Below are 26,819 nucleotides of genomic sequence, written 5' to 3' on the forward strand. Positions count from 1 at the left end.
CGCGCCAATACGCAAGAACGATAGAGGTAGATAGCTACGAAACAGATATTATCGTGAGCGTTTGTGTATTTGGCTTCGTACGAGTACCTACCCTGAAACCAGAACAGAGTGGTTCTACCGATACTTGCACTTGGATAGCTGTGAATCGATGATAGCCTATCGATTCCATGTCTAGGTTACCTGCAGTGATTATAATTGGCTGTAGTTGTTATACTTATACATTTTTGTAACGCTGACTTTCCAATCATATGTGTAACCTTCCTTTCGAACTTGTATTGTACGAGGCTTAGGGAATATGACATTATCAAACTTGTGATGAGGATGGCCATCTGCCAACTAGCTGGCGATAACTGGATGCGGATGACAATGGACCGACAAGCGTGGAGGAATGGAGTGGAGGCCTATGTCCGAAGACGGGCGCTTTAAAGGCACATATCGGTAAAAAATCCAACGCATTTACTTATTTACATATATCCTTGTATTTCACGCCTCAGTTTTCTTTTGCATAAGGTACAGCGGGGCAAATCTCGACTGGGGGGCAATTGTAACTAATCCATTTTTTCCATTGTACACTATGATGTTGAGTTCTACATGTATCCACTGAACACGCCTACCGTATATAACCGGCGGACACTCTATTTAATAATGCAAACATTGTAAAACATGGAAAAAATGGACCAGTTGCATTTGCCCCCCAGTCGAGATTTGCCCCGCTATTACCTTATAGGTAAATGAATGATAAAGCTGATCAGGCACAACCTTCCTCAGGTGTATTATTACAGTGGGCGGCTTCAGTAATGAAAAATTCATCCAATTTGGAAAGCAAACAAACAAAAAAAACTTTCCGCGTAGCAAAATTATTACAATTTCTTGTTAAGATTCCCCTTGAGCAACTCAATCTCGTGCACGTGCGAGAAAGTTACACGTGTTGTTGAGAAACTTCAGAAAGAACTTAAACTTGGACTAGGAAACATAAATACAGTGGCTAAGGTACAGTCAGCGTCAATAGCGGATGAAAACACGTGCCAAAAGTATATGCCAATTGCCAACATGGAAAAGTTTTTCAAATAGATATGACTTCTACAGTTGGCTTTCAAAAGTATTCGCTTCGTTCACGACTCGTGCGCGTTCTGCCGTCATTTTGTGGGGATAAATTAGTTTTCCCCTCACTAGCTCGGAAACACGTGTTTTGTCATTTAATACCAGCGGGTAAAAACGCATTTTATCCACTAGTGGGTAAAGTAATTTGACCTTGAATAAAGTCAAATTAACTGCTTTAAAATTGATAAAAGTAGGTGAATCTAGTAATAAAGATGATTTACCACCTGTGGAACTACTGGAAGCAGTGATAAACGCATTTTTTGCGTTGTAGTTTCCTCGCTATAGTGAGGGGAAAAGTTTTGTGTTACACTCGGGTGCAAATGTATTTTACTTCTCGTGTGTTAAAAAACTCGCAAGTTCAGGATTATATTCTCGAACCACTCACTTCGCTCGTGGTTCAACTATAGAATCCTTTCACTTGCTCGTTTTTAAATTCCACACTCGGCGTTAAAATACAACTTTGCCCCCTTGTATAACAAATAACTATTCATTCCAACTGACGCCGCCAGTATTAATGTTGGACAGATCCATAAGATGACGAGTAAGTGCTTATTTGTGACAATCGGCGCCTCTCACTATTGGATAAACCTTATCAGCCGGAAAAGCGTGAATTTCATTTTTCTATAAGGGCTTCTACTGATATCTTGGGTGTGCCAGATATCTGCCGTAGTCCAATGTTCTCTATATACGTAGATTTTTTTGTCAACATCAGTTCCATGCCTTAAATCATGACGCTGACTGTACCTATACATATTTGCCGAGGGCTTGTTTAATACATGAACATTTTTCCCCGAGTCTGCACGTTTTTAGGATAATGTGACCTTGAGATCCATAACAAATATAAATAATCGAAGGTCATCCTTATACTGTTGTTATTTTTGTTATATACCAGACTAATAACAGAAGACTGCCAATCCCCTTGACTAGTGCATAACCAAACCTCTGGTTATTTTAGTATTCGGCATCTAGCGCCAAGTAGCGAAATTATCAGTACTGAAACTTGACATAAGACGTCGACACACATTTTATAACCGGATTAACCGCAACTCAATTTTGAACTCCTTCGGCTCTGTAAAGCCTTCGCTACAAATAAAGCGTTTTGATAGCGTAGCGTTAGCGGAGCGCAATGATAGCGGTGCGCCGGCCGAACGCTGGCGTTCCGCACGCAATCCGCGTGCATTCCGCTCGCAATCCGCGCTCGTTAGTTCCCGCCGGCGTCCGCCGGGCGCAACGCCAGCGTTCGTCCGGCGCACCGCTATCATTGCGCTCCGCTACCGCTCCGCCTACGCTATCAAAACGCGCATGTGTGGCCGAGCTTTTAGTCTGTAGCAACACTCTGCATCAAGTACTGATAAATACGCTACTTTACTTGTCGATTACGAGAATATCTTACGTATCAAAGAGATTACCAGTCCAGTGTTATTTGTCTATGGTTATACAAAATATATAAGGTACTACTAGGAATCTAGGGCTTGGAACGTTGCCATTTCTGTACAATAGTAATGGACAATAATATGTACATATGTATTATTTACTAGGAGCACGGGAGCTAAATGGGGCGCTATTTCAGTAACGACTATGTAAATGTCAATAGAGCAAATGGAGAGGAATATCTAATAATCTTGCTAACACAAATTCATACTAAAATGGGTATACCTAAGTAATTGTTTTTTTTTTTTTAATGGGATAGGAGGCAAACGAGCAGACAGGTCGCCTGATGGTAAGCAATCACCGCCGCCCATGGACACCCGAAACACCAGAGGTGTTGGAGGTGCGTTGCCGGCCTTTAAGATGGGTGTACGCTCTTTTCTTGAAGATTTGAAGGTCGTATCGGTCCGGAAACCTATTTTTTGAAATTGTAACCTATTTTGAAAACTATTCAAGGATACTTTGTCAACATGCCAATTCTTTACGCGGAATCACTGCTCTCTCGATCACTCTTCCATGTTAGTGCTACAGATACAATACAATACAATACAAATTCACTTTATGGCACAACCTCAGAAATGTACATAGGAACACACTGATATGTGTGACCAGTTCAACAATAGGCGGCCTTATTGCTAAAGAGCGATCTCTTCCAGGCAACCTTTGAGTAGTGGAAAAATGATATTCATAACTTTAACCATACCATGACGCTTCGTTATAAAAGTGCGTTTTTATGCGATATGAGGTAAACGAAAAGACAAGTCGCCTGATGATAAGCGATCACTGCTGCTCATGAACACCCGAAATACCAGAAGGTAACTGGCCTTTAAAATGGGTGTACGCTCTTCTAAAGGTTTTCAACAGTTTTCGGAACATTTTTCGGTTCGTATCGGTCCAGAAATACCGAAGGCGACAGTTTTTTCCTCATTTTTATCTGTGCAAGGCAGGAACTTTCTGGAGAAATGCACAGCACAGTTGAGGGCTGTTAGCCATTTCGTTCGACGAAACATCATTTTGACGTACTGATGTGCCGACGGAAAGTTTCCAAAATTCTGAAATTTTAACATAGGAAAACTTCGGAAATTTTCCATACTTTGTATGGAGAATTGTATGAATAGAAACTTTCCATTTCATAAATTTTATTTCCCTTTTTTTTCGCGAAAGTTAGTGAATTTTTCAAGAAATTTAAGATTTTTTGGGAAGGTACCGCAACTTGCACATCACTTGTCGTCTTATTTTGAATCGACTCCTTAGTTATGTGACTTTGCGTATAGCATCCGTTATCCTAAAGCCTCCGCCACACATAAAGCGTTTTGATAGCGTAGCGTTAGCGGAGCGCAATGATAGCGGTGCGCCGGCGGAACGCTGGCGTTCCGCTCGCAATCCGCGCGCATTCCGCTCGCAATCCGCGAGCGTCCGCTGGGCGCAACGCCAGCGTTCGTCCGGCGCACCGCTATCGTTGCGCTCCGCTGACGCTCCGCTACCGCTCCGCTTACGCTATCAGAACGCGCATGTGTGGCCGAGCTTTAATACATTTTGCTTTTGGTTAATCATCGCCAGAACCCCTCGCTAGCTAAGTACTAGCCCACGAATACCACATCGCTGGACACAATAGGTACATATCCGTAACAGAATTTAATTCAATCTCAAGCCGAGTTTAATTTAATTATATCCAGATGTGAGTAAGGCAAATTAACTCAAACATCTGAGGCCTCCTGCGTCCCGCAAGGGAAACAAAAGCCACACGGCACAATTTTGTCTTTATTACAACTGCCTGAAATGACGTAGTGTCGGAGTTTCGGATAACAGCGCAATTTTTTTGCATTTTTTTACATTTATTCGTATATCATCTATAGGTAGTTGAGTGAGTCCATACAAATAGTGATAAAATTTCGCTTAGTGTACCTGTTTGTTTTAACTTTTTAAGCTTACAATAATGGTAACAACGGGAGAACTCAAAGCCTGTTTTGGTGGCAATATTCGTTTGTCTATAAACTGAAATAAATGTCATATACAAAGAAAAAATGACTAAAAATACTAGTTAAAAAACTAAACCATTTTATACTAACTAAATACTAGTTAGTATAAAATGACTAGTTCCGGTTATAATGATACATTTATTCGGTTCGCAATGTTGTTGTGCTTTAATACATAGACATAAGGTAGATTCTCGCATGACGTGCATAGATAGTGTTATCGGTCGATAGACACTGCGTTTTTCGGCGACTCGCTTAATGGCTCGCTGGACCAGCGGTACGGTGACGAGACTCGGACGCAAGAGGTCGGCCGTTCAAACCCCAGCTCCCGAATATCTTTTTCCATTTATATTTTTAGAGTAATAGTTGATATGTAGTGAGGACTCGGTTAAATATTTAACTACAACAGCTCGAAGGCCATTCCTGCTCATCTTGTGGACGTGTTCACACCGTTGTAAAGACGGTGGTCACATCAATAAGTTTACCCACCAAAATGTAAATGAAATTGGATTTATGTAGATGACATGCAATTTCTAGTAAAGTGAAATGTAAAACACAATACAGTTATAGACATTTTTGTGATTGTTAAATACGGCGAAGGGGTAAGTTTAGTTATAAGTGTAAAAATTAAACCTGCAATTAAGCATTAGGTATTAAACAGTCGAATTTATTTAGTGTAATTGTTTTAGCCTCTGGAAACGCCCTTCGAGTTCCGGGTTACAATTTGTGGCATCTTATCATTGAATAAATAACTAACCCAGACACGAATTACGTCGCTAGCCGGTGGCAACTGGATAGGCAGGGTTCCAGATACTTACTGCAACAAATCCCTCCTGGCGCCTAACAAGACTTAGTATAAGATACCTATTAGTTTAGTTTAGATTAGACAAATTTCAATATACTTTCTTATATATACTAATTGTATTCTAGGATTACAAGTTGTTCATTAAATTCATTTAAGTGCATTTCGTGTAATTTGATTATCACCTTAACGACCCGTAATAAATAGCGCCCAACGATAAAACAAGAAACGGGTTAAGGTGGTTTTGTTTGTATTCTTATTTTTAAGGTGTGATTTTTTTTAAATATTTCAGTTGTATATAACTGCATTTACTTTTACAAATATCTTTAAAACAAAAAAAAAATTGTGGGGATATATTGTTTTAGGCATAGTACTTAGTATTAGATTATTTTATATATAGGTAATAAAAATTTAAAAGTTATTTTTAGTGAACATGGATCCAATTTTTTTGTTAAAAGATGAGCTGGAATTCGAACTTGCGTGCCGTGGTGTTACAATGAAAAGTTCAGTTCCAGTGTTGAAGAAGCTTTTAAAAGAACTAATGTTAAGTGATATTTCGGGGCCTCCGGGACAGGCAATAAACCGGTATTAGGGGTCAGTGATAAGTCAAGCGTGGAACTTCAGACATGTGCGTCCAAATTAACACTATTGAGCAATTATATAGCGGAGCTGGTGGGAAAGCCAGACCGGAACTTATTCAAAAGGTTAATATCAAGATTGTATCATGTCATCAACAGGTTAAGTCTCGTATCGTCTGGTACGGAAGCTGAAAATGCACGTAAGGCAGAGTTAACGCAAAACGCTTACTCCCTCGTAGCTAAGTTGGAGGAACAGGATGATATGTCAGAGGATGAAGACTTAACTGAAGAAGATAAGAAAGTGTTACAGGAGACATTAGGCAACTTAGGCCAGCAGATCATAGTAAAGTTGGATAGCGATAGAGAAGGTACGTCTAGGCTAAAGGAGTCAGGCACAATTAAACAAGCGGAAGAAAATCAGATACTTAGCAAAACTGTAGACGCGAGGGGAGGTCAATTAGGGAAAGTAGGGGGTACTAGAGATAGACTCTTACGGACATCTACTCTGGATGAAGACTTTTCCACACGTAAGCTTGTGCCGATCGCAAAGTGGGGAATAAAGTTTTCAGGGAGCAATAACGCGAGTGTTAATGCTTTTATTGAACGGGTCAGTGAATTGAAGGACGCAAGAAATGCGTCTGATGAGGATCTATGGAGGTGTGCCATAGATTTCTTTGAAGGAGACGCGTTGATATGGTATAGGGCCAACAAGGAATATGCCACTTGCTGGGAGGAATTAGTGATTCTCCTCAAGCGTACATTCCAACCACCGTTTTATCAAGAGGAGTTACTCACGGAAATTAAAGCTAGAACTCAGGGTAGGGAGGAATCGGTAGTTATTTATATTTCCATTATGCAGAATATGTTTAATAGACTGCCAACAAAGATCACCGAGAAAGAGAAGATTATGATAATACTGCGTAACATTCAACCCTACTATCAGAGAGCTGTATGCAGGGATGAATTTTCGTCACTTATGGACTTATTTAACGTGTTGCGAGTAATAGAGCGAACTAAGATACATTGTGATAATTTTAAGGAACCGCAGACACCTAAAAATTTGCTTGAGCCAGACTTAGCTTATAAAATACCACAAACTACCTCGGTAGCTACAGAAGTCAGTGAACTGACTCAAATGACAAAAATAAAGGTGCAACCAGTGTCCACAAGCCGGTGCTGGAACTGCCGTGAGGCAGGCCATTTGTTCAGAGATTGCACTATACCAAGACAAAGATTGTTTTGTTACCGATGTGGGCGGTTTGGTATTACTTCAAAAGATTGCAAATGCACAAAGGGAAACGCATCAGGGGAAGTTTCAAAACCTGCCCAGTAAACTTACCCCAAAGTAAAGATGCAGAGTGGCAGGAATGGTTGTCGGTGGTAAGGAAATTCTTCTCGCAGGGGGATGTGGAACTGTGTCCGGTAGTTGTTAATAAGGAAAATGATAACAGGACTTATGTTTATGTGGACATTTTGCAGGTGCAGTTGATTGGCATGCTAGATTGCGGAGCAACTCGTACAGTGGTTAACGAGACCTATGCAGAAATTTTGAACTCTCTAGGATTGAGGTCCATTAAAACTAACAGTGTGCAAGCTTCCACAGCAGGTGGAGATAATCATGAAATCACCGAAATATTCCACGTTCCCTGCAAGTTTGATAACCAGTACAAAGTCATCCCAATTTTAGTAATGCCAAGTTTGAAACACAACTTGATATTAGGCAGAGATTTCTTCCTTCAATTTGGAATTGCAATTAAGTTTAGGAGTGAGCTAAAGTTAGATCAAACGGCGATAGACTCTTTGACCTTGAGAGATACAGCAGTGATTTCAAGAGAACACTTGGAAGCACATCAGCAGGCACAATTGTTGGATATAATAGAGGAGATGAAAAGGACAATCGGGTCAGGTAAACTTGGAAGAACGGATATTTTAAGCCATACTATAGATACAGGGGATGTGAAGCCAATCCACCAGAAACAGTATAACTTCTCTCCGGTAATAAAAAAGGAAATTGAGTTAGAGTTGAATGATATGCTATCGAAGGATGTAGTTGAGCCATCAGTCAGTGCGTGGTGTTCACCGGTATTAATTGTGAAAAAACCCAACGGAGACAACAGATTGTGCTTAGATAGTAGGCAATTAAATAAGGTAACAAAGAGGGATACGTATCCACTGCCACGAGTGACTAATATTCTAGATAGCCTTCGAAATGCGAAGTATCTAAGCACGATAGATTTGAAGTCAGCCTTCTGGCAAATACCATTGTCAGAAGAAAGTAAAGAGAAAACTGCATTTGCGATAGCTGGCAGAGGCTTATATCAATTCAAAGTAATGCCATTTGGCTTAGTTAACGCTTCTCAAACTCAACAACGATTAATGGATATTCTTTTTTGTTCTAATGAGGATAAAGTTTGGTCTTACCTTGATGACATAGTGGTTTGTTCTGCAGATTTTGACGAACATTTGGCCTTATTGAGGAAAGTAATGAACACACTAGAACGGGCCAAATTAACAATTAATGTGGAGAAATGTAAATTTGCTCGCTCTAGTTTAAAATTTTTAGGCTATGTTATAGATAGAGATGGGTTGAGGACGGATCCGGACAAGGTGTCGGCGATATTGAACTTCCAGAGGCCAAAGACTTTTAGAGATCTTAAACGATTTATTGGGCTAGCGAGTTGGTACAGACGCTTCGTACAAGACTTTTCAACAATAGCAGCACCTCTGCATGACTTGACAAAAGGCAATAAGAAAAAGCTGCTAGAGTGGAATGAAGAGGCCGAGGCAGCATTCGTCAAATTGAAAACCTTGCTTACGACAACGCCGGTAATGACATGCCCAGACTATTCTAAGCCATTTATCATACAGTGTGACGCCTCAAACACGGGGGTCGGTGCTGTTTTGTGTCAAAGAGAGGGGGATGTAGAGCAACCAGTGGCATATTTGAGCAGGAAACTTACGGACCAAGAATGTCGCTATTCTACGTCTGAGAGAGAGTTACTAAGTGTGGTTTATGCAATCGACAAGTTCAGGCCATATATCGACGGCACACATTTCACGGTCATAACGGATCATAGTGCACTACAGTGGTTACACAAAATGAAGGACCCTCATGGTAGACTAGCACGATGGGCTATGAAACTACAACAGTTTAGTTTCGACATCATTCACAAGCCAGGTAAAAGTCACACAGTTCCAGATGCATTATCTAGATCGGAAGCTATTTCTCAAATAAATAACATAGAAATAATGGACCATCATAAAGATCAATGGTATAGAGATAAGATGAATGAAGTCACTAACAACAAAGAGGAATCAGATTGGAAGGTTGCTAAGGGACAGTTGTATAAGAAAATGAGTTTGAAATTGTACCCAAAGTTAAGTGCGTGGAAACTAGTAGTACCGGAAGTTTTACGGAAAGAGGTATTCAAGGAATGTCACGATAGGCCTACAGCCGGTCACCTAGGAGTTCGTAAAACATACTTTAAAATGAAACAAAAATATTTCTGGCCCAATATGTTGCAAGACGTTAAAACATATGTAAAGAATTGTGACACCTGTGCAAGATATAAAGTCTCACAACAGGTACCATTTGGTTTGATGGGTCAGCATAGAGATGCTACAGGACCTTGGCAAATAGTGTCGTTGGACCTGATGGGACCATTCCCAAAAAGTAAGAAATGTAATACGATGCTATTGGTTATCACTTGCTGCTTCAGTAAATTTACACTTCTTTTTCCCTTGAGAACCGGTAAAGTAGAAAAAATTTGTGAGATCCTAGAGAATCAATTTCTACTATTTGGAGCACCCCAGGCGCTAATCTGTGATAATGGCAAGCAATTTGTTTCTCACCTTTTTAGAAACCTGGCAAATAAATACAATTCGAAAATTTGGTATACGCCAAGCTATCACGCCCAAGCGAACCCTACAGAACGCGTGAATAGGGTAATAGGAACTATGATAGCATCATATACTAAGTCAAACAAACACAATGAATGGGATGTACATTTACAAGAGTTCGGCAATGCAATTAGGACGGCCAGACATGAAACTACAACATATACACCTTCTTACCTTTTCTATGGTCGCGAAACGTCAGTTCCAAACCCATGCATGGTTGACTTTGGGAATGAATCAAATACAGACAATAGTCCGCAAAGTTTAGATGTAACGAGTTATATAAATGAACTAGAATACAGGCGTAAAGTATTTGCTGAGGTGCGGAAACGAATAAAAAAGGCACATGAAAACAGTACAGTGTATTACAACAAAAATAGGAGGCCTAGTGAATTTAATGTTGGAGATGTGGTGCTACGAAGGACAAAATTTCTGTCCTGCGCTCAAAAAAAGTTCAAGGCGAAACTAGCTCCTAAATTTGAAAAGGCAGTTATCACTGCAAAGTTGTCTGACAACGTGTTTCGTCTTAATAATGCATTTGGCAAAGACATTGGAGTGTGGCATGCCAAAGATTTGAAAACGTAAAAAAAAAAAAAAAAAACCTGTGTTTTTTTTTTAATGAGGGAAGGGGCATATATAATGATACATTTATTCGGTTCGCAATGTTGTTGTGCTTTAATACATAGACATAAGGTAGATTCTCGCATGACGTGCATAGATAGTGTTATCGGTCGATAGACACTGCGTTTTTCGGCGACTCGCTTAATGGCTCGCTGGACCAGCGGTACGGTGACGAGACTCGGACGCAAGAGGTCGGCCGTTCAAACCCCAGCTCCCGAATATCTTTTTCCATTTATATTTTTAGAGTAATAGTTGATATGTAGTGAGGACTCGTTTAAATATTTAACTACAACAGCTCGAAGGCCATTCCTGCTCATCTTGTGGACGTGTTCACACCGTTGTAAAGACGGTGGTCACATCAATAAGTTTACCCACCAAAATGTAAATGAAATTGGATTTATGTAGATGACATGCAATTTCTAGTAAAGTGAAATGTAAAACACAATACAGTTATAGACATTTTTGTGATTGTTAAATACGGCGAAGGGGTAAGTTTAGTTATAAGTGTAAAAATTAAACCTGCAATTAAGCATTAGGTATTAAACAGTCGAATTTATTTAGTGTAATTGTTTTAGCCTCTGGAAACGCCCTTCGAGTTCCGGATTACAATTTGTGGCATCTTATCATTGAATAAATAACTAACCCAGACACGAATTACGTCGCTAGCCGGTGGCAACTGGATAGGCAGGGTTCCAGATACTTACTGCAACAAATCCCTCCTGGCGCCTAACAAGACTTAGTATAAGATACCTATTAGTTTAGTTTAGATTAGACAAATTTCAATATACTTTCTTATATATACTAATTGTATTCTAGGATTACAAGTTGTTCATTAAATTCATTTAAGTGCATTTCGTGTAATTTGATTATCACCTTAACGACCCGTAATACGGTTCTACCTCAGAGATGGCAGGGGGCGCCTTAGCCTTCGGTAATTGTGTCATATACTTGAAAATTTCGACCCTTGCCGCCGTGACCGGTTGGCCGAGTGGTTTGAGGCATCCGTGGCTATAACGGAGTACGCTGGTTCGAATCCAGCATCGGACACTTGGAGGCCTTGGTCATTTTTTCTTTGTATATGACATTTATTTCAGTTTATAGTTAAATAATAGTAGTGTGTCTACTAAAAAACACAAATTAAAATATTTCCTATGAAATAATTTAATTTGGTCTTAGAGTGAATATTCGTTTGTTTTGAAAAGTTTGGCCGCACTTTTACACGAATAATAATGTCGACAATATAAAAGTTAGTCGTGAAACAGATAGATACACATGGCGTAATTATACCATTGGGGCCCATTTAAACGGTATGAGAACTTGCATACGAGTTTTATACGTTGTGTTATTTGATGGCTGTGCAAAATTGTATGTAACCTCAACAGCCCGCAGTGTAACTAAAATCTCATGCGGGTGCGCGCCGTTTAAATCAGGTCTTAAAGGATGACTTACATTAGAAAAGAACGGGACGGGCTGACGATGTTTCATGTGATTCTTTTTCCTGCAAGTTAGGCATCGAGGGCTCTTTCACAAGTCAATACATTTACATGGTAGCCCGGAAATCACGTGACCCTCTTTATAGACATTGATACATTGTACTGCGACCCGTCCCTTTCCCTCCAGTTTGATAGTAAGTTGTCCTTAAGCATAATGATGTAACAAGTTTTGAACGTGGCATAGAGGGCGCTACAGTTCGACATAAAGAATTTAATTAACATGAAAACGAATCAATTACCATAAAAAATTGTTGCTAATGCATTTTACTTGAAAAACGTGATACATAGGTAGAAACTGCCCCTTTACATACTTACTGTAAAAAAGTTGTATGTCGTCATCTACCCTGCATGTACAGTCGAGGTCGCAAACATATTTACAAGCCATCATGCCAAAAATACTATACACGTCTCTAAGGCAATGAAATGACGGCAAGATCCGATACAAGTATTTGGCATATTGATTTGTAAAGATCTTTGTGACCTCGACTGTACTCAATGTACTTATAACCTTATATTGATCTTTACAAATCAATATGCCAAATACTTTCTGACCTTCTAAAATCTTTGTGACCTCGACTGTACTCAATGTACTTATAAGTACAGTCGAGGTCACAAAGATCTTTACAAATCAATATGCCAAATACTTGTATACCTCAAATGACGGTTTTAGTATACCTACGTCATAAACACGTAATGACGTATGTTTAATGCTCACACTACACAATCCACGTTATCGTTATTAAGGAAATGCAATTTCAATTAACCTAGTTCCATTTGACTTAGATCATAAATTTTAGATTACATTATAAACTTGCATACCTGTAGGTAGGCAAGTATAGGTTACTACTAAATAGTAGGCACATATTAAGGCTTACTTACCTAAAGTATGTTTAAGTATTTGAATAAAAATGCAATATTCATTGAGAAGAATTATATTAATAATCTCTTTTGTTACTGCTAAAATATGTGGCGCTGTAGGCGCGTCATTTAATAACGCTGTCAGCCTGTCAAGCTCAAAACATGTGCCTCAATTTTACTTTTACTATATATACCTACAGTTTACTTTGGGGTAGTCAAATAGGAGAGGCAGACAACTAAAAAAAAACTAATTAGTCCGTCAGTTAAATTATCAAAGAATTGTAGACACGTATTTTTTCTTTTTTCTCGTAAACGAAAAAATGACGACGGTACAGTGCGTTGAAGTTTCGCGTGACGTCACGTCTAGGTACAATCTTACCTAAAAGTGACGTCACAAGCCCCCACTCCGGAACTTTGATGTACAGGGCATCTTTGTAGTTTTTCATTAATTAGATAAAGCGAAAAATATGTGTTCAGTATTTTTAGAGGATCTAACTGACGGACTAAACAGAATTCCATTTTTTTATGTAGTCGTCATCCCTATTATTGCGTGATTTCGATGTTAGTCCAAATTAAAAAAAAAAATATACCACATCGGTGGCAAACTAGTATACGATCCGCCTGATGGAAAGCGGTCACCGTAACCTATGGACGCCTGCAAGTCAAGAGGTAATCTGTATCAATTGTAATTTCAATTCAATTTTAAATATTTTCTAAATATGTACATGTGACGTGTTAAAGTGCTCCTGTGGCCTATTTGCAAAATAAATTATTTTGATTTTTGATTTTGTGCACTCCTTTTTTGAAGAGGGTACACTGTAGTTCTATAATTTCCCAGTATTGCCAATATTTTCACCCTGTACCTAAATGATTACAAGTGATTAAACAAACACCTATACTTACTTTAATTTAAATATACGTGTAATCTTGCCTTACAAGATCAATAAAATCTTGCTTTTCTTCAATATTACAAGTAGTTAAGATACTGTGCGGAAACGAATCGCGAAATGTATGAGTTCCAATCTCTTTCCGAACAAAGTCTGCTCAAGTGCTATACCTATAGGCAAAGATATATATAACTCCGTATATACAGATAAAGTATAAGAAAAAAACGTACCTCAGTACCACATACAAAAAGGTACGGTGGCCTAGATGGCATTACACCTTTAGGGTATGCTCAGCTAGATGGTTGTAACAGAACAAGCGTCTATGACGAGGAAATGGACTCGTTATTACATATAAAACTTACGGCGAATCAACTTTTCCTTGACCAACTTTTTGGTGCATATTTCCTTCGGGATTTCATTGAATATTTTAACAAATAATATCTTTGATGGTTAATCACATGTTTAGTTACGTCATCACTGATAAAATTCACTATTATTAAATGTAAAACAGGTTGGAAAAACGTATTTATCAACAAACTACGTTCACATGGACGAAATACTGACACTGACAGTTGTCAACTGCATAGCGTTCCGATATTATGTCTTGGTTCCAATTACAAGTCAAAGAGGTAATAATCACTGATATTGATTATTATACTTTCTGAATATATCATTCAGTGTAACAATTAGGAATAGGTGTGATCTTTCATTGCGAAGTTACTTACTAAATTGATTTAAACAATCTTTCACAAAATAATATTTACGTAAAAATATTTACGGAACACTCCACTATTGGACTACATAGGTATCAATACCAATAGCTCTGTCTCTCTCTAAAACAGCTGCAATCTGCACGTGTTAATAAGCAAACATCCGCGTGATGATCGTGAACTTTATTGCGTAGAGCGTATGAGTGTAAACAAAGCACTTGTGATCTTTTTCTTATGTGCGCAAGTTAATGGCTTTCTGTCAATGTTATGTCGATACTGTGTCGATAGTCGATAGTATGTCGATGTTATGTCGATACTGTGTCGATAGTCGATGTTGTGTCGATGTTATGTCGATGTTATGTCGATACTGTGTCGATAGTCGATAGTATGTCGATGTTATGTCGATATTGTGTCGATAGTCGATAGTATGTCGATGTTATGTCGATATTGTGTCGATAGTCGATGGTATGTCGATAGTATGTCGATGTTATGTCGATTGTGTGTCGATACTGTGTCGATAGTCGACGGTATGTCGATGGTACGTCGATAGTCGACGGTATGTCACGATTAAGATCTATAAAAGGGTCGGAGCGAGCCGACGCGCGTCATTCTTACAATATCCACAAGACTAACAGTGTCTCTGGCTTTCGTGTGTTATACTGGTGAGTGAAGTTGTTCTGCTATTATTTCTCTGTTTGTTTTTACTTGGAAATTATTCTAAGTGATTGTAAACTTTGAAATTGTGTCTCTGTTTGGTTGTGCGGGGACAATATCGTCGTACAGTTGAACTTAAACCTGTGGTGGAATTGCTTTACCGTCAGTTGTGGGGTTATTTTAGTGTTCTATTTATAGTGTAGTGTTACATTCAAATTAATGTGTATAGTGAAGTTTTTTGTGCTTTGTTTCATGAGTGCCGTCAAGCAATACAAAGACTGGGTCGATGTATGGCTGGTGCTTGGAGATAAGTCTGTGTTTGGTTTTGTAGGGAGTAATTCTTGCAAAACTAAGCTTAGATTATAGCACGTAAAGGAAACTTCACTCGTTTGTTTAGTTGGTCAGTAAAATTGAATTTAGTAATTTTCTATGGGGTTATTTTGTGAAAGTTATAAGCCAGATCATTGTTTGTGACAGACTGTTGTCCGGCTAGGCGCTTCTTCCCTTACGGTGTCAAATAAGAGGCGTTTAGGGGTCTTTTTGTTCCAAGTGGAGGGCTTGGGCGCTTTTATTTACTTACAAAAGCGTATTTTCTCACCGGTCTCAAAGAGTCCAACTGTTAGATGGAAGTGAGGACTTTCACGATTGACGAAAGACATTAGGAGTAATCCTTGCTCACAGAAGTCGGCAGTATTTGAGGCTGGGGTCCTATATATATTTATATTTGTTTACTCGGTGCTCTGGTCCATGCTGGCGTTGGTCGCTGGGGATTTAGGTTGTGATCGATCCACATCTAAGTGGAGTTGATCGCGGCTGGGTTTCCCATGTGGCTGGTACTGGTGTGTCCTAGAATACTGGATATATACACGGATAGGGCGATCTACTCTCTGCTACCCTGGCCCGCGGGCAAGAGCAGAGGGGGGGATCAGAACACAAGCCTATAGGTTGCCTATCTCAGCTTCGCTGGCTGAACTGTACAGTTCTAGTAGGGATGCACTTGTGCATATTCTGAACACAAGATCTATGGTAGGTGAGGGTCTGTGTTTCGGATATGTTAGAGTGGGGAAAACGATGGGATTAGGGTGGAGTCACACACTGTTTCTATGAAAGTAGAGTTCTTTTATGATTGGTTTTGGAATATAATTGGTCAACGTGTATTGTGGAGAAATAATTTAACTACTACTATTTATATGGTTTAAATGGACTTTAAATGTGGTGTTTGCTGTCTTAAAATATGTGGTAAAACTGGTAATTTATAAAATCTCTTATTACTTAATTTATTTGAGTGAAATTAATAATTGTGGTAGCAATTTCTGATTTTTCGGTGTGGCTGCGGGACACTTAGTGTTGCTAACTGGTTTTTCAAGGTAAATTCTATCAGGTTGGTTAGGGAAACAAACTATTCTTTGGAATAAAAAGCATAGGTTTGTTATAGGGCCCAGTGGCATGCGAGCGCCGTCCACTGATGGAAAGTCAAAAGCTTAGAAAAGTTAGTAGACTTAGTTCTTATAAAAGTTAGCAACTACTCGGTGTTTCGATAAAACATTAGAAAGATCGAGAAGTTATGGTCTATTAGCAGTATTGGGGAAAAAGGGGGGTTTAGCTAGTGAAAAGAAACAAAATAAAAAAGGGGTTGGTTTGTAGATGGATAGCCCTTCAGGCTTACTTGCTTAGGATGCCCGATAATGTGGTTTGATTGGGCCTAAGGATTCCAGACGGTATCGCAAGTTCTCACCCCAAACCGGAATCGAAAGTAGAGCGTAGCCGATGTTTTCTAAAATATTTTTTAATATTTATTTCATGTATGTTTCACTCACTAACTTTTATTCTAAAATTTCTTCATCATGTCATTGATTTTCTCACATATAACTTTCTAGGCCTAAATCTGATAAAATACTCTTCTATAACACTATATTATTATGCTACAATAACCTTTATTCTTCTTTAAAATATAAATAAATGGAATTTTAAATATTAGTCAAAAATACAGCTGATACTCATTAAAGGATCTAGGTTATCGCGGTTCACATCGAAGGGTTCTACTTATTCACGCTGGACGATCACAAGGCCAAATTTGCGGGGTATATTTAAGGGGGGGTTGGTTGTGCTGATGGTTGGTCAAGTAAGTGAGTAAATAGGTAAGGTGAGGGGAGTTTTAGTTACATGGTGCTAATATTAACATTTGACATTTTAACACATATCAAGAATATGGGCCAAATTGTCACAACTGAGGTTCAAAAGTTTTAAGCCTGTGTCAAGAGATGGCAGTCTAGGCACCGTGATTACACATTTTACTTTGACAGTAACTCTCTATAATACTCGATCCTCATTGCTATAGGTAATATAGGTATTATAAACTAGGGCTCCCGGTCGCGTCCGTGTTTCGTGTACCCGTTGCCGGGTATCCGTTCCCGTGTTACACGAATCCGGATTTCTGGCCCGTTTGGAACGGGTAATTAGGGACCGTGTAATTAAGGTCCGGGTACCCGTGTAGTCCGTGCGTCCGGATCGACGGACTCTAAAAACCCGCGGGTCCGATCCGTTCTCGACCTATAGTGATGCTTGATGATCGTTCGCGTTCTTGGTTCAAGCGAATATGAGAACCAAAAATGATAAAACCTTAATAACTAAAATGAGAAAGGGACAGCGGGGCAATTGTGACTGGGGGACAAATTTTAACTACTCGATTTTTTCCATGTTTTCCATTTTCGGCATTATTAATTATATATCAGGGCACGCGTTTTCAGTGGCCTAAATTAGAAAGCATGAAAGTTGGTATGCACATAGCTTTGACGTTCATAAGGATAAATAGAAGTAGAAACACGCCGAGGAGTCAAATCTCTTCCCCCACTATTATCTCCCATTTTAAGCGTTTTTAAATTTTCACGAAAACTATTAAAGGTAGGTATTAAAGGTTTTGGTAAGTAAATATTACGAGTAGGTACTTACCAGAAAGATGTCTAGGAGAAGTACCATGAAACTCTCTACAATATTTCCATTTAAAGTATATTACTAACAGGCGGTAGTGCTACCCCTACTCATCCCACTAGTAGTTAAACACAAATATTATGCGGGGGACTTAAGCATAATTTGAAAATGATGAGTTAAAGCTATATACCTTAACAGACAGTATTGAAGAAAATTTTATGGAGAATATACTTTTCCTAAATATTGTGATTATAGCTTTCACGGTTTTCATGACAATATAAAAAAAACTGAAAATAGTGATATAAAAATGAGGGAAAAGAGGGGAAACATTGACACCTCGGCGTCTGCGTACTTTTGTTTTTTTCTGTTAAGTGTTTGCAAGTTATCTATATGTATACATGTCAAGTCTCATGCTTTTTGTCACACCCTATCCGACTAGCTCAAGTTAAGAACCAGGACTATGGATACATATTCACTTCAAAGTGGTTCACTCCAAAATAACAAAAACAAATACCATTCTTAACTAGGTATTTGTAAAACAGCGCGGCTACATCTAGAACTTTTCAAACAAAAGGTTTGTCCATGTCAAAGGGATGCCGGGTGTGAGGTTTGAGTGTCATTATTATCAGTAAAATCACCACGGGTATTGGTTATTGTGCCGCCCACAAGAAAGGTAATAATGACTTAGTCATTATTACCTTTGTCTTCTCATGCGACGTTAATTCTACTAACTTCTTAAATAAAAACTAATAACTCTATAGTTCAAATACATTTCCTTAATTTGAAGGATATTTATGAAATAAAATGGATTATATCGCCTATAAGTAATGAATTTACAATTAATTATGGGTGTCACCCGTTGACCACGGTAAAGTGTTCGAAACATCGGGGTGAATTGTAAATTCAGTATTTACGTGATATAATCCGTTTCCATAGTTATGTATTTATCTATTTAAGTATGTATGTATATCGTCGCTTAGCACCCATAGTACACGCTTTGCTTAGTTTGGGGCTAAGTCGATCTGTGTAATGTCCCCAATATTTATTTATTTATTTTAAAACTATGAGACATAGATATAACTATAATAAATTGCATGAGTAACTGTCGCGGTAACCGAAGACAATATTTTGAAGTATATTTGTCAACATATGTACATATAGTAAGTACCTATAGGTGGTATGGTCCCTATAGATAGTTAGTAAGGCACCATGAATATCATAAAACAATCAAGTAATAGAACTAATATAGTATTTGTCACACAAACCAATACCCTGTTTAGACTTCTATTAGTTAACCTAGAGACAAATAAAGTCCATTAAACTCTACTTTTCGCAATTGTCTTAAGCAACTTTATTGAAAAAAAAACAGTAGACTAGTGTGCCTGGCGAATTATGGACCTATATGGAATACGTTTGTAATATTTGTATTGAATACATATCATCATATTATCTAATCTGTACGAGTAGCCTATAACGTAACGGGAACAAGTGCAAAAAATATAGTTAACACGTTATTGATTCAAATAAAACGAGTATGTATAAAACCAATTAGTATTCGTTCGCTAAATTAATATAAATTTCACCTATTTTTAACCGACTTCAAAAAAGGAGGAGGTTCTCAATTCGACTGAATGTTTTTTTTTTTTTTGTATGTATGTTCCTCGATATCTCCGAGAATTCTGGACCGATTTTCAAAATTTTTTTTTTGGTCGAACGGGTATAACCCCGAGATGGTCCCATTGGCACCAAGTCAGGGTCTGATGATGGGATCCTGGAGAAATCGAGGGAACTCGTCAAATGTTATAGGCACATGTAATGTTTTCAGTGTATTTTTCAAAGGTAAACCAGTATTTACGCCTGATGGTAATAATTTTATGTGGCTGAGCTGATGATGGAAGGTCAACTCCTCAATGGTTAGGAGTTAAAGGATAATTCTTTCACTAGTGTACATGTATTCGGACTGATATAATATCAATAGGAACCACTAAAAATCAACAAATAAATAAACTTTTTTAACAAAAAAATAAAACCGCCTTCAAAAATAAGCGCGTTACAAAACACGGAGAAACTAAAAAGCAAAAAATAATAAACCTTTGAATTCAGATTTCTTATCGTATTGCAATAATCTAAACATCCAAATTATAAACAAATCAATTATTTTTGGAGTCGGTGCCAGCCTGCGTATGGTTGGGTGGGGCAAACAGGCAATAGCAAGGCGACGAACAGGTCTGGTACCGACTGCAAAAATAATTGATTTGTTTATAATTTGGATGTTTAGATTATTGCAATACGATAAGAAATCTGAATTCAAAGGTTTATTATTTTTTGCTTTTTAGTTTCTCCGTGTTTTGTAACGCGCTTATTTTTGAAGGCGGTTTTATTTTTTTTTTAAATACAAACCGGCACGGCAATAAGTCGATCGGTCCGCCGGCCGCCTCGTGTGTTCAATACCCGAACGGAGCCGAAGTCCGTGCCTCCGGCCGTCCGGCCCCGAACGCCGATTCGGCACTACACGCGCGAACGGCACTACACGGGAACGGACTTCGGCGGGTTCGGGTAGTTCGGACGCATAGCACCGCCGGGGCTAAGGGGCCGGGCGCACGGATCGGCGGGTAGTAACGAATATCCAGAGCCCTATTATAAACCTTGCTAAAGCCCTGTTTTATTTTGTCAGTCGCCCAGTCGGAAAGAAACTTCCACACTAATGATGCGTGATCACGTGATGACCGCCAGCCCGGACCTTTGGCCTTGATACCTTACAAATAGATTTCTGCTCGGACAGTTTTCTATAGGAAATGGCGTGTAAATAACTTAACTAGTACCTACATATATCTAACAATACGTCAAAAAGGAAAATAAATATTTGTATTTTTTTTGACACAGGGCAACTGTCATTTTAATTCGATTCGATATGATAATTTTTGTGCCGCAATGTTGGCACAGAGTGCTTGCATGAGCGACCATAATATTATGGAGTGTCGATGCGCTGGTTTAATATCTTGCACCTGGGTAATGTTTAAAGCAAAAAAAAAATATCTTTATCTTTATCATTTTTTAGATCTTTTATTGCTGTCTGTACTTTTATACCTAAAGAAAACTAATAATCATCCAAACAATATTAAAAACTCAAAACTCAATTAGGTTTTTTTGTGTTAAAGGGTTAACCCTCATCTGGCAGAATAATTTTGGTCAGAAACACATTTCGCCTAAATATTATGCACAAATATTATCTGCGAAAGTACCATTCGACTAGAAGACTATTATGCTAATCAACATTATGCCAAAGTACGATTCGGTATTATAAAAATCTGCGAAATTATTTATGCTAAAGCATATTCTGCGTACGGTGTTTCTGCCAAACGTGACTTTTGCCAAAAACTATTATACAAATCAAATATATGCGAAAAATGTTTCTGCAAGATAATAGTGAACCTGTTTTAAACACTGTAGACTTTTTAGTCTTTGTGAATCCTATAACAGTTGAAGGTTGATATTTTTATCAACCTTGAACTCCTGTAGAGTTCATAAAGACGGTGGCGTTGAAGGGGTTAATGATCACATTTGCCACATATTTCATTAATCATGATCAAAGGTCATGCATAATAGTTAGTCTGTACCTGTAGGGCTAGCACATGATTTGGGCGACATAGATTATATATACGTCTTTTTCTAATTATATTAATGACATAAGGACGGGTAGTCTGTCGCGCCAATCATGTGGTAGTACTGTGATCTATTTCACCACAGTGACATTGACACTTCACACTGACAATTCTGTGCCTATTTCTAGGCTGATAAGTACAATCGAAAAAAAACGTCATGAGACAACAAGGTCGATTTACGCTTGCAATAATATTATGTCAGTGACAATTGCTCTGTCTATATATGATACTAGCGACCCGCCCCGGCTTCGCACGGATACTATACCTACATGTAAACCTTCCTCTACAATCACTCTATCTATTAAAAAAAACCGCATCAAAATCCGTTGCGTAGTTTTAAAGATTTAAGCATACATAGAGACATAGGGACAGAGAAAGCGACTTTGTTTTATACTATGTAGTGATTTACGTCATGCCATGTGTCAAGTCAACCTTAGCGATCGTAAGAGCTCACAGAAACTTTTGTCAAAAGTAGTAGACCACTTTCTTGGCCCACTGTAACATAATTATTTATTTGTTGAACAGGCAATGAACGGCAAAGTGTCACTGTCGGGCACTATTGTAACTATGGTGAAACACGCCATTGCTCCAAATCTAAAGCCTGGCCAGACATATATTTCTCAACAGGGTGCTCTTATTTTCATGTCTGCGTGTATTCAGGTCAAGAGTGAATAGGCTATTACTGAACCAGTGAGCTACAACTTCGGCGTTGTCGTCACTTTCCATCAGGTGCGACTAAGGTAAATCAAACCAGTTTATAATAATAATAAAAAAAATATTTGCATAGAACACAGTTATAAAGTTGGACATTTTCGCGAAAAAAATTCAAAACAGTTTTTTTTTCTAAAATTGGTAAATTTTATGTTTTTCCCACTCAGAATTACGAGCCCTTTCCATCCTACTAGGCGGAAAAAAGCGTCCCATATGTAATTTTTCCACCTTGTTACTATTTTTCAAACACTTTGTACAGCGGTTACAAAGTGGAAAGTATGCAAAATAATAGAAAATTTTGGGACCATTTTTTTGCTTCTTGTTTTTTTTTTTATTTATCCTAGATCGAAAGGGCTAGTGATTCTGAGTAGTAAAAACATAAAATTTGCCTACCTTAGATTTTTTTTTTGTGATTGTTCTCGCGAAAATGCCCAATTACTTAGTGAGATTCTAGTCAGGCTTTAGGCAGCTAAGAATAAAAAGAATACTCACTTCAATAGGATTGCAGTCAGCTGCAGCCAAAATCGCGATGACGGCCAGCGCGAGCGCTCTGCCTCTACACGCCCGCCGACTCAGGTTCACCCCATGCTTCAGTGACGTCATCGCGCACTATCTACACATCCTACACTTTAAATACACTGACATGTCTGACACGTACACATTAAACACATTGACATGTCTTCATTATGGTTCCGCGCGCTGGAATGCAGTGAAACGTTACATTCGCGATGCTGATAACGTGCGCGGTGACTGTTACGAATTGTTACTGTGTCTAATGTTGTATTGTATTTTTTCTACTCCCGAACTGTTATTCGTCATTTACAGGGTCGTGCATAGATCTTTAAAACCCTACATAAAGGCTATTCCCCAAAGCCAGCGTCCGCTGGCTTTCCGCGCATGCGCGCAGTATCGAAAAAACTGAAAACGCATTGTTTGGCTCTGTAACCATGGCAACGCCTTATAACGACACTGCGCGAGTGCGCGGAAAGGCTTTGGGCAGCCGAGCTGACAGTGCACCTTTGCGTCAAAATACAGGAATCAGTGTGAATTTCACGAAAGTTATTCAAGAAAACTATTAAAAACTAAGTGCATGGTCGTAGAAAAAGTATTGTATGCAACGGTGTTTAACTGAGTCAAAAAATACTCGTGGCGTCTCAATAACAATTTTCGGCTTCGCCTCAAATTGTTACCCACGCCCCTCGTCTTTTTTGACCTCCTTTAAACGCCTATTGCATAAAATACTATAATAATGTACACATTTTTAATAGGTCTCTATATGTTTGCGAATATGTTGGATATTAGTTTTTTTTTTTTTTAATACAACGTCGGTGGCAAACAAGTATACGGTCCGCCTGATGTAAAGCGGTCACCGTAACCTATGGACGCCTGCGACTCAAACAGTGTCACATGCGCGTTGCCACCCCATTAGAAACTTGTACACTCCCTTTTGCTGTTTTAAGTACACAGCAAAAAGGAGTGTACAAGTTCCAAGGAGGGTTCGGGTTGCCGACGACTCAAAGGACAATAGACGGAACAAGTTAGTTCCGTAAGTCCTCCCGTCATCAGCACACCGCACCCTCGTTGAGCTCTGGCAGCCTTACTCACCGGCAGGAACACAACACTATGAGTAGGGTCTAGTGCTATTTGGCTGCGGTCTTCTGTAAGGCGGAGGTACTTCCCCAGTTGGGCTCTGCTCTAGATTCGAGCGAGACAATATCCGCTGTGCTGTGCCCTACCACACAAAGCGGAATATCATTCGCTATGCCCTACCTCCTTATTTGTTATAAAAGGGGGCAAAGTTGTATTTTAACGCCGAGTGTGGAATTGAAAAACGAGCAAGTGAAAGGATTCTATAGTTGAACCACGAGCGAAGCGAGTGGTTCGAGATTAGAATCCTGAACTTGCGAGTTTTTTAACACACACGAGAATTAAAATACATTTGCACCCGAGTGTAACACAAAACTTTTCCCCTCACTATAGCGAGGAAACTACAACGCAAAAAATGCGTTTATCACTGCTTCCAGTAGTTCCACAGGTGGTAAATCATCTTTATTACTAGATTCACCTACTTTTATCAATTTTAAAGCAGTTAATTTGACTTTATTCAAGGTCAAATTACTTTACCCACTAGTGGATGAAATGTGTTTTTACCCGCTGGTATTAAAGGACAAAATACGTGTTTCCGAGCTAGTGAGGGGAAAATTTAATTTATGTCCTTGATAAAGCTGGTTTGTTGCTAGACAGTAGTAGCTACTATCATCCATAATTATAAAACTTCAAGTTCAAAATTTATTGTTTGAATTGAATGTGAATGGTTATTGACACAAATTGTGATATTTATTGCTAATTAAACTTGGACCTATAATGTAGCGGATACAGTCGATTTAGAAATCATTTTAAAATCACCTGAAAATAAATGCAACACGTCAACCTTCATATTGAGAAAATTATTAAATAATTCAATCGAACATATAGTCTGTCCGACGGTTTAAGAGCTAAAAGCCATAAAACTTGTTACAATGGCATACAATGGTTAACAATAGATGAATAATTAGCTTATCTTTATGGCTTTTGGCTCTTACACCGCCGGACGAACTATACTAATTAGTGCTAAGTAAGTACCTATAACTATGACCGTTAGTGCGTTTTCACATTATCCGATCCGATATCGGATGTAGGACCGATATCCCATACGTTACAGGCGCCATCTTGGATTTTTTCCATTGAAATCCTTCCGACATTCGATATCGGATCGGATAATGTGAAAACGCCCTTAGCCGTAAAAAGATAGCATAGCTAAACCTCTCTTCTTCTTCAAAACAAGTCTTCATAAAAATCCTTATAACAGGTGAATCTTATAATTCACTTGAGAGGCTTGTATCAATATTATCAGCTTACACTTCGTTTCGCCAAAAAAAAAACATTTCCTCTGAAACTCGCTTAATATCATCATCTCGCCAGTATTCAGATTCTCATGTCGATCCAAGGTCGACGCTAATGAAAATAAGCCACGTTTGACAAATGGCTGGTTCGAGATTTGCGTGGGCGGCGTCCTGGCGCCGTCCTTGTGAGTCTTGTTCTTGTAGTCGCTAGCTGCGTAGTCAATACGCCAATCGCATACGTTAGCGAACGAAACGAAAATGTTACAGAACGTAAGAGACACAAGGCGTTTCGTTATCGTAGCGTCACTTTTACATCGCAAAAAATGTTTTGTACGCCTACGTGTAAACAGCGGCAATATGTTTTTTTTACTGGCCTATTATAGCGTCCCACTGTTGGGCAAAGGCCTTCCCTTGTTTCGACCACTCAACCCTGTCACTTGTGTAATCCTGTCAACCTGGATAGAATGCGTCCAAGTCATTCCGCCATCTCATTTTTGGTGTGCCTGAACCCCGGCCTTCACCCTCTATAATATCCATAATAATACATATTATAAATGGGAAAGTGTGTGTGTCCGTTTGCTTGTCCGTCTTTCTCGGCAAAACGGAGCGACAAATTGACGTGATTTTTTAAGTGGAGATAGTTGAAGGGATGGAGAGTGACATAGGCTACTTTTTGTCTCTTTCTAACGCGAGCGAAACCGCGGACAAAAGCTATTATATAAAGGAGCAGCCAATATGTTAAAAATATCTAAACACATACCCTAGCGCTTTGACAATACGTTTAGAAGTCATCCTTGCTGGTAGACAGCATTTAAAGAATTTATTATATGTAAAATATAAGGCAGAATGTTTTAGAACACAATACAATTTATACAATCTAATATTCAGCTTTTTCTAAGTTCTGTTGAGTTTTATCTTTAACTTAAGCCATAGAACTAAAGAACAAACTTTAAATGCAACTTGAGAGAATGCGACTAACCTTTATTGCACTTTTAATATTTTCTACTTTTTACTTTTATTTACCACTAACAATAAGTACCTACCTTAGGTCCATACCTATAAAACCTTATAGCGTGCGCACGTATATAAAACCTTATAGGTACATGTTTTAGTAACCTTATCCATATAAGGTTACTAAAACATGTACCTATAAGGTTTTGTTTTATCCAATTTTTTACAAAATCAGTTAAGCAAATTTCAATTTTGGAACAACCGATTCTTGCCTGATGATCAGATATCAGATAGTTGGGCGTCATTTGTATGACTTTTTCGGAATAATGAACCTTATGTCATAAACTGAAATAGATATCATACACGAAAGAAAAAACGACAAGGCCCACTGGTGGCCAAACCGGGAATCGAACTCGGGTGTTCAGCTTACGCGGCTAACGTCCTTACCTCTTGACCACCCGCCCGCCGTGGTACCCGACGAAATTTCTCTAGTATGTATGTTAAAAAATATTTAATAAAATAATTTGATTTGTTCCCTAGGTGAACCTTATGTTGTTGGAATGACGCTCAGTTCTCCGATCACTGCTGATGATTTATCCCATCCCTTAAGGATGACTCACACCACACTAGTCCGAACCGAAATTGCCGACACGTCATTTCGCTTCACGTCAGACTGATTT

General features: G+C 38.7%; 1 protein-coding gene across 3 annotated transcripts in view; it reads right to left on the bottom strand.

Moving 5' to 3' along the window:
• Window positions 1–26,819, bottom strand: part of LOC125231606 (probable Na(+)/H(+) antiporter nhx-3) — a 114,643-nt gene that overhangs the window by 47,135 nt on the left and 40,689 nt on the right. For all 3 annotated transcript variants that reach the window (XM_048137065.1, XM_048137067.1, XM_048137066.1), the window contains exon 2: window positions 22,799–23,005. In XM_048137065.1, the coding sequence (XP_047993022.1) occupies window positions 22,799–22,909 (111 nt within the window). In that variant the 5' untranslated portion in view covers window positions 22,910–23,005. The remainder of the gene's footprint in view (window positions 1–22,798; window positions 23,006–26,819) is intronic.

Source organism: Leguminivora glycinivorella, chromosome 12 (assembly GCF_023078275.1).
Source record: "Leguminivora glycinivorella isolate SPB_JAAS2020 chromosome 12, LegGlyc_1.1, whole genome shotgun sequence".
Classification (NCBI taxonomy): Eukaryota; Metazoa; Arthropoda; class Insecta; order Lepidoptera; family Tortricidae; genus Leguminivora; species Leguminivora glycinivorella.